General features: G+C 36.6%; 1 protein-coding gene across 5 annotated transcripts; it reads left to right on the top strand.

Moving 5' to 3' along the window:
- The first annotated feature begins 2244 nt into the window (after positions 1-2244).
- LOC143627189 (uncharacterized) lies at positions 2245-5028 on the top strand. 5 transcript variants are annotated; one of them, XM_077097071.1, is made up of 7 exons: positions 2245-2505; positions 3179-3630; positions 3711-3757; positions 3878-3962; positions 4058-4129; positions 4220-4327; positions 4519-5028. In XM_077097071.1, exons 2-7 carry the CDS (start codon positions 3181-3183, stop codon positions 4825-4827), a joined length of 1071 nt encoding a protein of 356 aa, XP_076953186.1. In that variant the 5' UTR covers positions 2245-2505; positions 3179-3180; the 3' UTR covers positions 4828-5028. The 5 variants fall into 5 exon arrangements, with proteins under 5 accessions (XP_076953186.1, XP_076953189.1, XP_076953188.1 ...); XM_077097074.1 differs by having other exon boundaries at positions 2258-2496; positions 3179-3615; positions 3881-3962; XM_077097073.1 differs by having other exon boundaries at positions 2259-2496; positions 3179-3615.
- The last annotated feature ends 7969 nt before the right edge of the window (positions 5029-12997 follow it).

The following is a 12997-nucleotide window of genomic DNA, read 5'->3' as shown; positions in this document are numbered from 1 at the left end:
CGTCGGCACCAGTAGTTGTGTCGCTACCACCCCAACTGGTTGATCCCCCGGTGGTAGTTGCACGCTTCGTCGAATCAACAATTACAACAACTGCAGGGTTACCTAGGGTACCACCTGCGGTCACTTCTGCTACTGAGGTTCCACCAACTCCATCGCCTGCTTCAGACTCTGAACGGATTGCTTCGCTGGAGCGTATTGTTACTGAACAATCGAAGACCATTGAACGCCTAGTGGAAGCCAATCAAATCCAAGCCGCCCTCCTGGTAGAACACGGACGAGTTATCGATGCCTTCAAGGAATTCTTGGCATCTCAGGGGGAGACGACTTGCAGGGGCGATGAGTTGAGAACAAAGAGACGACAAGATCATGACGATGATCCCAATGCACCTTCGGGTGCAGGTGGTGAGCTGCCAAGAACCTCTCAGGCTCTTGGGGCTTCCACAACTGAGGGGGAGTCAACTGATGCAGCGGGTGATGATGTTGTGGATGTTGATGACGATGCTGATGTTGAAGATGTCATCGATGCTTTGAAGGACTTAGATGAGGAGGAGGATGATGACTGTGTGAATGATGATGACGTGTTGCCCGTGGAGGAGATAGAAAGGATTGGAGAAAAGATTGATGTGGTAAATGTGTTGGAAGAAGGAGAGATCGTGGATGATGCAGTGGAACATGAGATTCCAGCTGTTGAAAGAGCAGATTTTGGGGATAAGAATGTGGTAGATGAGATGGTGTGGGAAGAGCAGCCTAGATGGAAGGAAGAATATGCTCATTGGTTTGTCAAGACCAAGAAGCCTGCTATTCCAACCATGTTCAGAAAGAGCTACAACATTAAAGGGTATGCAGAGGCGAAAAAGGGGATTATTTGTTGGATTTATGATGAACAGCTCAAGTTGTTTGTGGTGAAGCGTTATGATGGCGTTCAATATTTCAAGAGAATGTTGAGATCGTTCAACACATTGCCTGAATGCGAAGTAAAGGACTTGGCCAGGTTGGGCCTGATAAACAGAAGCAACGACAATATGGCTAGAATGATTGAGAAGATAATGTGGAAAGAAGGAGTAAAAGAAAAGAAGTTCGAGTTGCTAAAGCCACAAAAGGGAAAATTAGTGAAGGATACAGAAAGAGGTATGAGAGCAGATGGTAAACCGTGGATGGTGATGAAGTACAAACCAGTCCGATGTATCAAGGAGGTACCCATGAAAACTATGCCTCAAAATGTACTGAAAGATCTGAAATGGTGGTATGTGGATTGCGAGACAGCTGAGGCGGTTATGGAAGATGAGGACGAACAAGAAGTACTTCGGATTTATGACCCGATGCATCTTGTTAATCTATCGCAGGCTGATCTGGAAGTGCTGAACAACAAGAAGATCTTCTACATTCCTGCTTGGAAGGATCAAGCGAGGAAATATCAAGGAGTTGTGTCGGTTTGTGTGAGAGAAGGGGCGCACGCGTGAAAGTGCAAGATTACAAGACTCAGAGATCAAGATATGAAGCTACTGCCAAGGGGGAGTCTGTTGGTACATGTTTGTCAGTAGTTCATAGTCTAGTATTTGTTATCGAGTCTGTAATATAGTTAATGGTTTGTTTATGGTTTGTTTTGTAAACTAGCGAAGTTATCAGCAAGTTCGCTATGGCGAACTTGCTGATCTAGCGAGGTTACTGACAACTTCGCCAGTGGCGAAGTTGTCGTGTTTAAATAGAACGTTTCAGCAGAGAACGTGGGTTAGGGTTTTGGTGTTACGTTTTGTTTCGTTTTGTTCTCTGTAACAGTGACCTACTGTCACGGGTTTGGTTATTCAATATAACGTGTTTACCTTATAGCTCGTGTTCATTGTTCGTGTATTCAATCTCTACAATATCTACACTCGTACCTATATACGCAGGGATTCCGCACCTGCGTTGTTAGAGATTTCCCGTGTACGATCCGCGTTCAGGAACCTTCAAGTTTAAAGCTTGTGTACCTTCAAGCTACCAAAAGAATGCTAATCTTTTGAACTATATAACATAATATTTAATTTCATAAGAACCACAATTTTGGATGACTAATGTACCCTGGACATGAGCTGGCAGCACATGGGTATACACCATCCATACACACACCAGCTAATAATTTGATTAATCATGAATCAATGTACCAAGATTTCTCAAGGGCATATTAGTAACATTCACTAAGTCATGCTTGAACCATGCAAACTCATGTTTCACGTGTTGTAAATCACTGTACAAGTAATTGTACTTTAAGCAATAAAATGTGTGCCAATGGCTAAACACATACTTATCAGTCAATCACTACAGGGGCATATCAGTCATTGCATATTCAGTTTACCCTTACCCCATCATTTTCATACATGATCTGCTCACACCCCACTGAAATCTTCTTCACACACTCATCAAGACTCAATTTTTATTAGCAAGATTTGAATTTGAAGGCCAAGTCTTTGTTTGTTCTTGAAGCACAAGTCAAACCCACAAAACTTTCAATCAAAAAAGGTAATCTTGGTATGTTTTGTTCTAAATCTTTTAACATTTTTCATTTAAATGTGGTTTTACTCTGTTTCTGATCTTGAATTGGGTTGAGCTTGTATTTATCTAATGATTTTAGTATTAGTTGTTGTAAATTTAGCATGAAAGTAAGTGTTGCACATGTTGTTTGTTTGTCTAGGGTGAAAATGACAATAGTAGCATTAAAATCCCGGGAATCTGTAGTTTTCATCATCATCGTACTCAGTAAATCCCACCAATAGCAAAGTTATGGATGAGTTTGAGGAGGGTAAGATGTAGACAGCCTTACCTATACCCCGTAGAAATAGAGGGGCTGCTTCGGCCCCGATTGGTGCACGTGCCTTGGTCTTTCGGCTATCAATGTCACCACATGGTGCATGATTAACCTTCCGCCACTTTTAACGTTATTATCATGAAACTAGTAAAATAACATCAAAACTAGTGCAACTTCACTCTTGCCCGCCCGAGGGCCCACACATATGTACATTATATGCGCACAGGGCCTGGGAATCTGTAGTTTTATAAGGTTTAAAACGTTAAATTCAGTAAATAATTTATCTAGGTTTTGTTTATTTGTGTTTAATTTTTGTGGGTTTCAAATTTTATGATCCGTGAGTATGGCTAGCAAATTGATCTTGAATTTGTGTTTTTTGTGACTGAAATCGAACAGAAATGGAGGCTGGAAATGGGGTTCATGTGGAAGTTGAAAATGGTGTTGTGGATCAAGAAAACTCAACTGAAGTTGAACCATCAAAACTGGAAGTGAGTGAATCTTGTGAGGATGTTAACGGGACAAAAATCCCAAATTCGGTTGAGGTAAGTAGCAATGGGGTTGCTAGTAATGAGGTTGTTACTAATGAGGGTGCCTCAAAGAACAAAAAGAAGTCCAAAGACGGTGTAGCGGTTAGTCTATTGGCCCGTAAACCTAAATCCCATATAACTCAAAGTTTATCTTTCCCTGCTAAACCGCGAGCCCATGACTCCATGAGGACTAGCATGGACGGGCACCCTGTGAAGGGTCGACCCGCATTGTCAAATGCAAATGCTATGAATCCTGCTAATAGAAGAGCTTCTACTGGTATGAAAGCAAAGGAATCGGGTCCAAATGTGCGCGTGTCAAGGGTAAATCCGTAAATTCCTTTTCTTGGTTCTTTTGGTTTGTTATGTCATTCATATTTATTATGTTTTCTTGTTTGTTTTAGCCAAGGAAGTCAACTGGAAATGAAGATGGTCCTCCTGCAGACAGCTTGTATGTTTATTTCAAGAATTTGACCTTTTTTTTAATAAATATCTTGTTGCTAAAGTAATATTGTTTCTTTTTATAAATTTCAAGAATTTGACTTTTTCATGAATCTATCTTCATGATTAGAAGTGTTGCCTCTAGTGGGCAGCATAAGAACAGTGTGGTGGGATTTTCTTCTAGGCTGGAAGAACGGGCTGAAAAGCGAAAAGTGGTCATTATCCAACCATCTATATGTTTATATCTTTCGTTTCTTTTTCACATAACGCGTATATCAGTCGTTAATCATGTTTATTTTGTGTGCTCTAGTTCTTTTCAAAGATAGAGGAAAAGATTCATGCAAAAGAAGCAGAGAAAACCAATTTGCAAGAAAAGTCAAAGGTTTTAGCTTGTAAAATCTTTAGCTTATGACATAATGTGTAGAACTCAAGCACTTAAATCATGCGATAAAAATCGGTTTTTTAAATGCAGGAAAGCCAAGAAGCAGAGATAAAACAGTTGAGAAAAAGCTTGATGTTTAAAGCTGCACCGATGCCGAAATTTTACAAGGAACCCCCTCCAAAAGTTGACTTGAAGAAGGTATTCAACTATTTATAACATCCTGAATTTATAATTCATGCTTGCATCATATATTCTACGTCAATATGTTTATCTGTCAAGATTAAATCTTTATGCTGTTTCTGTTTTCCTGTTGATCATATCTCTGTGTAGTGAATACTTATAGATCTAAATGTATTTGGGTTATCGATTTTTAATACTCGAGTACACAGATACCAACAACACGCCCAAAATCTCCCAAGCTTGGCAGGAACAAGAGCAATGTGGCTGCAACCAGCAATGGGACCGCGGTTAGCCCACGTGTCACTAGAAACAAGACCGTAGTGAACACAACAAATGGTGATAAAGACACTGCTGTTCCCAAGAAACTGATAAGAAAATCTTTACCTAAAACTCCATCCTCTAAAACTGAAGTCAAACCAGAAAAGTCAAAGGAAAAGGTGGTTAAAGAAGAAGAGAAAGCATACAATGAACAATCCCATGAAATCCCATCTCCAAATCCTATTGAGGTTGAAGGTTAAAATGTTAAATTGCGCGGTAATTTGTTTAATATTTGTATCTATTAGAGTTCTTTTATATGTTTTCCAAATTGTTAAGTTTTCGCCTTTTCGGTGTTGTGAATAGCGACTGTATGTTACTGTCACATGTTCAAAGATCTTCTGGTTTATAACTTTATATGATGTTTGTATGAATTGTTTTTTCTCCTTAAAATCCTGAGTTGCATAATTTGCAGAAACTGTGTTTGTTCTTGTGGGATTGAAAAATGCATTATTTTCCATATGTTAGTTATATTCATTTTTACCCAGAATATACACTTTTGAGGAGAAAAAAAAACATATTTTATATATTGTATTCATTTCATCCAATATTTAGTGATATCTATAAGATAATGGTTGGTAGTATTTGCAATACTTGGTGGTGAGGCAGTAGGTGGAGAAGGTGTTGTCGGGTTTTCGATTTTGTTGATGGTGGTGGATGGGAAAAGAGGGTAACATAAGCAGCCGAAAACCCAAAGTTTGTCGGATGATGGTTTTCGCTAAGAAAGGAGGTTAGTCGGGGTGGCAAAGTTTAGGAGCTTGCTTTGTAGAATGCATTTTACGTTTAGTTTTACTGTTTCAAGAGGATGTGAGAGAGCAAAAAGATGAGACACCATGACCATTCCATGTTTGTAAAATTATTGAACTGTTTACATATTCCTTACCATTATCACATTGAAAACATCTAATGACGCGATTAAATCAGGTTTTAATATGATCGTGAAAATGAAGAAAAATAGAGAAAGCTTGTGATTTATTAGCTAGAGGTAATGCCAATTGTCAAATGCTAAATAAGTAGCATAAGTAGAATCAACAAATGACAATTTAATATGTTTATAAAAACACATTATTGACAATGTTTGAATTTTTAACAATCTTTTTCTAGGGTTGATTTTTTCATTCAATGTTATATTATCTAGCCAGGCCCGGCTCTAGCCCCAGCCAAATAAGGATTTCTCTTTGGGTCTCCATTTTTTTAGGGCCACAATTTTTTTATATAGTTCACTTTAGATTAGGCCCAAATATATATTGTGATACGTATTCCAGATTTCCATCCATTATTGTAGATTTGTAGTTTTCATAACATAAATCTCCATTCCTAATGTTACCATTTTTCTAGTTGACCATTCAAACTTGATTGTGTTTTGGAGTTATTCAGTATTTTGATTAAATGGTTATTCCGGGTATGTTGTTAATGGCTTTTTCATGAACATAAAGTGCACTAGTGATGCTAATCGTCAAGGATTATTATAATTTTAATCATGCTCTAAAATGCAACTCTATTAATTTCATTGGAGTTTGAGAGGTGACATGAATTCTTTTTTGTAAATTAGAAGTTAAAACAATTTGCATTTGCTTAATTGCTTACACCTTAAACCGAAGAAGGCCCCGATTTTAAATCTCGCTTTAGGCCTCTGGAGGCATTGAGTCGGCCCTGTATCTAGCGTAACTAACAAACGTGGTCTAAAATTGTTAATGTTGGATGACGATGGGAATAATTGTGATAAAATAAAAAATGCTGTATATAAAGAGATTTTCTCAAATTTATAAATTTGTGATTCTATCATTCATATTGTTTGTTATATATATTTCATTTATTTTTTACTTTCAATTGTTGTTTCTTATTTCAAACAACAAACCTGAATTATATTTATCAAATGTAATACACGGATTTAAAAGTTAGTTAGCTTATATAATAACTATTATAATGATGCAAAAGAGACCAATAGAAAACCTATAGTAATGTAAAAATACAAATACATCCATATGTGTGTTTTCTTAATTAAAATATTTACCAAAATGCCCTTATACTAATATTAATATTAATAAACCAATTCTAGAAAACTCTCATTAATAAAAAATAGTTTTCTTGGTTTTATAGAATCTGTGTTTTTCTTAATCCTTTCCCATATAGATTATTAGTCATTTAGAAAATAACAAACAGCAATATATTAAAAAACACACACAAACACAATAGATGAATAAATTGTTTCAGTAAGATCATCCTTTATGGTGAGGGGCTTCGAAGCCCCTCCACCGTGACACGTCAACGCCACGTAAGCAACAGGTGGCATCGAAGCTCGCCCCGCTATGGTTTAATGCCCCCAAAGGCGCGCGCGCGCGCACACACACACATATATATATATGTATGTATGTGTGTGTGAGAAAGGGACCCACATTCACCATGAACCGCGCCGGCCGTTGGAACTACCCAACCTTCGACGCCCTTGGTTGGACCGCGCCCCACGGCGGTGTTCCGCGCTCATCAGCGCCCGCCACGTCACCCGGTGGAGCCCCATAGTGGGTGGTCTAAGGCTATCCTCAATGGTGTAGGGCTTCGAAGCCCCTCCCCAGTGCCACGTCAGCACCACGTGGGCACTGAGGGCTTCAAAGCCCCACCCCAAAGATGCCCCTCTATGGTGAAGGGGCTTCGAAGCCCCTTAATTTTTTATTTTTTTTTATAAGTTTAATAAACCAACAAATTTATTAAATACAATAATAATAAAATACAAACTAAATTAAAATTAAAAACATATACCTAAAAAAACAACTATTTTTATTCGTCGTCGTCGCCGTTTTCTTGTTTGTTTCTCCAAATATTTTCAACCAAATCCTCGAAGACTGAAATTCGTTTATTTTTTTCGTATTCTTAATAAATTAGCAAATTTCTCATCTTCGTTTAGCGTTGTCATCGGATCCGGCAGAAGTCGGGTGTCGAAGATAAGTCGGAAGACATTTTTTGAAGAAAATTATATAAGTTTGTAGATAAGTTTGAAGATGTTTAAGTTTGAGTGAATGATATATATATATATGACTTTTTTTTACCGTTGTTAGAAGAGCCGTTGAAGGGAGGGGGGCCACCAATTTTGTTTAATCTCGCCGGCCGTTTAAAAGACTGGATCCTTGCCGCCCACCCTCTAACCGCGCCTCACTACGGTGTTCGCGGCCCTCGGCGCCCCCATAGCATATGGCCTAATCAATCAAATTTTGAAAGACCACAACCGAAAGCGGAGCAGATATAAAAATATTTCAAGGCCTACTTTGTAATTTACATTAATTCATTTTGGGGAAGGATAAATTTACAAATGTGGTCAAATATGGGAAAAAAAGATGTTTAAAATGAAGTAACAAAGAAAACGAAAAATTAAAAAAAAAAAAAAAATCTAAACAAATAAATTCCCGGTTGGTGATGTTCATCAATCATAAACCTAACAAATTATACATTTAACCAAATGTATCATGTAACATCTCAACAAATTAAATTCTAGTTATATTTCTAGACCCTTCATCCCCGAATTTTCCTATGCAACAAAATACATGGATCTTTTAAAAATATAATAAAAGTTGAATGATTAATTTTCATGTCTCTTGTCTTCTTTCTTTTGAACTTTGATTTATGCATCTAATAAACTATCATATCACATTATATGTTCAGATCAATCAATTTTTTGGAGTTTAAATTCGGTAAACCCATTTTAATTCAAAATAGTTGTCTAAATGTCGTGTTTATACGTAATTTGGTGTTAGTAGCGGATATAAACGACTTCAAAAAACTAATCTTTTAAATGATAACCAATGTTCAAGTCATTGATCGCACATTGTCTTTTATATGAGGTATCTTCACTTGATTTAGTTGTGTACTTGTATATAGGGACATGCATCATACATAGCAATAAAGCTAAGTGTATAAATGATATTTAGAAATGTAGATGAGTGTTTTTAGCGTTGAGTCTGAGCTCGAGATCAAGCCCGATCCCAATCTTTAGCTCAAGTTGAAGCTGATTAGTGATTTGTCTTAATTGACTCGTTCATTAAATGACTCTACTAGGCTGTGTGTAATGGGGCGTGAGATTGGGCGAAAAGGGGCGAAGAGGGGCGAGATGTAAAGCCCCGTTACCGGTAGCCTTACTTTCGTGTTGGATTTACTCATAAACGCAGTTCTAAATATGAGAGTTAATTAAAACATTCGCGGAATATAAAAACTTTCATAAAACATTTCATAACAAAACACCTCTTGTCTTAAAACAACATCTTGTCTTTCAAAATAAACAAAACATTAAACTTAAACGTCTTGAGTCTTCCGATGCCAGCCCCTTATTCAGTGCCACATGTCTCCTCAAGCGAGCTGCCTCATCCTACTCACCTGCGTGCATACTAAAAGTCAGCTACGCTGAGTGAGTTCTAGTTAATCACATAATCATACAATAGCTTCTTACATTTCATACTTAACCTCTTAACTTTCTTACATACACACGTAAGTGCATATACTTTCATTTTTACCTTCATACTTCCTTTACATACATAATCATACGTTTTAAAGAGCCTTTCGCCCTATAACCTCACAGATATTATAAGGGTCTGGTCCCTAACATCACAGATATTATAAGGGTCTGGTCCCTAACATCACAGATATTATTAGGGTCTGGTCCCTAACATCACAGATATTATTAGGGTCCCTAACATCACAGATATTATTAGGGTCTGGTCCCTAACATCACAGATATTATTAGGGTCTGGTCCCTTTGTTTCGTGTAACTGTACCGTACCTATTCATACATACTTTCCTTGACAATACGTGCAATCTCCGAAGAGCGTTCACGTACCATCATCATAACATACATACATTATGCATACATCATATATTCATACATACATCCTATCTTTCATCATACTTATCAATCATATCTTAACTACCACCTGACGGTACATGCAATATCCGAAGATCGTTCACGCACCGTCAAACAATCATCATACATAAATCATACAAGGCATACACTTACCACTTAAGATAAGTGTATTAACTATCACATCGAGTATGCACACAGCCCCGAAAACATAACAAGGGAGTGGGGCTAGAAACTCACCTCAATGCGGTTGCGTTCACCGTTTACGGTTATTCCCTTCTTGAGCTGTGCACGACTAACTGTATAATAATTATACGTTTCAGTAAACTATCACTACACATATCGCCTTTCTAGTTTAATCATTACCCTCAACGAACGGGGGTTCGGGGGCAGCGCCCCTGGCAGCGGGGTTCTAGGGGCGGCAACCCCTAGCGGGGTCCAAGGGGCAGAGCCCCTGGCTGGGGTTAAGCTGCCAGGTCAGTTTGGAAAAATTTTATTTTCATTAACTGTCTTATCACATTTTCCATTAGCATTTTTAATCATTGAATAATATGCTACTTAAAAGTTCAAGGGTTTATTTGTAATTAAATCATTCTTTTCTAAGTCCATGGACCATTCTGTCATTCTGTTAAACTACTAATTCGTTACTTATCCTTAACGAACTGACTTACCATGACGAACTGGTTCTTGTAACGAATTGGAACCTTTAACGAACTGGACTCTTAACGAATCAGTCCATGTAGCGAACCAGTCCAAGTAGCGAATTGGACCTTCTAATTCGTTATCTACTTTAACGAACTGGTCATAACGAATCAAGGGTGATTCGTCACCCCTTTCCCTTAACGAATTGAAACTAACTGTAATCAGTTCGCTATGTTCCCATGGACGAACTAGCTAGCGAATCACCTTTAATTCGCTATATTCCTGTAGCGAACTAGGGTTAGGTCAGGAATGTCAGAACATTCCCTGACATTCCCCCTTAACCTCGTACCACTTTCCGGCGCCGCCTTTCCGGCGCCGTCATTGCCGGAAAGCCGCCGGAAAAACGCGATTTCGCCGGAAAAACGGGTTTTAGCTCGTTTTTCACCGTTTTTCGTCCCGTTCAATCCAGACCTGAGCTAGGGTGACTCCTAAGCTCATCATATGTTCGATTTATACCCGAATCCACCCGGATCTCGTGACTTAAACGGTTTAACGGTGGCGGCTCGTCGTTTCATAATTATATCTAACGGATTTAAGCTCAAACAATAAAATACTATCATTACCTCGGGTCGGTTCTCGGTTTCCTTCTTGATATCGGTTTAGAGAGAGAGAGAACTAGAGAGAGAATCTTAAGTGTGTGTTTTGGATGGTGTAAGGGATATGTGTAAATGAATTAAATGGAGGATTAAGGGTATATATATTTTTGATCATGGGCTTAAGCCCATGGTCTTTCCTTCATTCCTCCATAACCCAAGTCCATAACCCATATTCATTTACCCAACACAAGTTCATCTCGTATTCTATTCAACTAAACCGATAATGGCCCAATAAACGAACTTTATTTTATTAATATAACCGAAAGTAGGATGTTACACGAGAACACCGTCCCCCGACGATATGTGGGCGAAAAGGGGCTCCGGCGAGTTCTGCTTGTCGCCTGGAAGAAGGGGCGACTTTGAGGTGGTGGGGCCGGCGAGTTCTGCATGTGAGTGTGTTATATATATATTATTAAATTCATATTTGTAGCCCCTACACCATTACTCCCCAAAAACAAATTCTCAACCCTTGCTGACTGGGCGTCACACGACACAAAACGCCAAAATTTATAGCCCCTTCATTACGCATAGCCTTATTGGCAAACGCTTGAATAGTTTTCTACATTGACAAGTTAAAAGTGATTTTATTATTTAGCAGTTAGCATACCTATATGTTTTTATTTTTATAGAAAACCAAAGAAAATAAAAACGATATAAATGATTTAAAAAGCGCAAATGATGTAAATCTCGATTTTTTTTTTTTACTTTTTTATTTTTATATTATTTTTGTTGGTAAGCTGAAATACTTTTAATGTTGAAAATTTTAATTAAGAATTTAAGATGGTTGTGATGTCTTTTCTTGATTAGATATAACATTGATTGTAGAATATTTAAAATATAAATTGACTTCAGTTTTAAATAAATAATGAAAGGACAAGCGTACTAGCTTCCCACATTAAAGTTTTCTAATGTACAAATATTAAAAGAAAAAATTCCAATTTACTTATTATTTTTTATTAATGTATTCTTGATATTTCATCATTTTACGATTACCAACGTATATTTCATTTTATTTCAATACACTTACCAATTAAAAGTGCCTCTAATCACTAAGTAAACCATATTATTATATTGTAATGTTTTTTATTATAACTTATACATACTTATTGTATAATCATATATTAGGGGAAATGTTAACGTACAAATGAAATTAACGTGTTGAACGTGAGAATCAAGTAGAGTAATTATGTAATTGCATCATAAAGTAATTATTATAGTGTAATTACATAATTACTCTACTTGAATATATAATTACTCTACTTGATTCTCACGTTTAACACGTTAATTTCATTTGTATTTGATCAAAACCCCATATATTAGTTATATACTATATAAAAAGTTGCAATATTTATATAAATAATATGCCCGTTTAGCCTCACGACTCATAAGCATAGCCAAACTCAAAATGTAAAGTTGATGTTAAAGCTCTTTATTAAACGAACCGTGATTTAAGCTCAGGAGCTTAGGCCGCTTAACCTTAATCATTACTCGTTTCAAACTTTTAATGAGGCGATCTTGTGTCACAACTTGTTTCAAGCTTTTAGCAAGAAATTTCAAAATTAACTAATAAAGGTAGTAATAATTCTACTATGGGTTTCAATAATTCATACCACCGACACCTATTTTCTATATGGTCCAACTAAATTCAATACTATTTATTTATTATTTAAACTAAAAACAAAAGTATTGGTTAATATTATTGGTAATGGCCACCTAACAACAAAGAAATCTTTTTTAAATTTCTTTTTTATAAAATATATTAATTAGTTTAGACTTTAGAATAAAAAGTGTCAATTTATGAATTATTTAATATAAAAAAAATCAAACTCAAATCTTTCATATGGAAAATAATTGTGCCACAAGATTTTGCAGGTTTGGGCAAATACAATTTCTGCAAAAAAATCAAACGTATCTACATAAAAGAAAAAATCACTTTTTTTACTAATTACAGTATTTATACAACACCATTAACAAATAAAATTGTGAAAATTATTGTAAAAAATAATAAAATAAGAAAGGTTGTTTTGTTTTGTTTGTTCTCATGTGAAGGGATCTGATTCTCTGGGAAAACTTGCTTCAATGCCAAACTGCACCATTCGTTTCCCTTTATGTCCTATTTTCCACACAGTTTTCCTAAAAAATAAACTGCCAATTTAAATAATATTTAATTAATCAAATTATTCCTTTTTAACTGCCACCTTTTTACATAAACAAATAAATAAATTCCCACCT

Source organism: Bidens hawaiensis, unplaced genomic scaffold (assembly GCF_021521415.1).
Source record: "Bidens hawaiensis isolate Kalapana, Puna unplaced genomic scaffold, B.hawaiensis_p1.1 tig00004617_1, whole genome shotgun sequence".
NCBI lineage: Eukaryota > Viridiplantae > Streptophyta > Magnoliopsida > Asterales > Asteraceae > Bidens > Bidens hawaiensis.
Note: the sequence above shows the minus strand (reverse complement) of the source record. Positions and strands in the feature narration are given on the sequence as shown.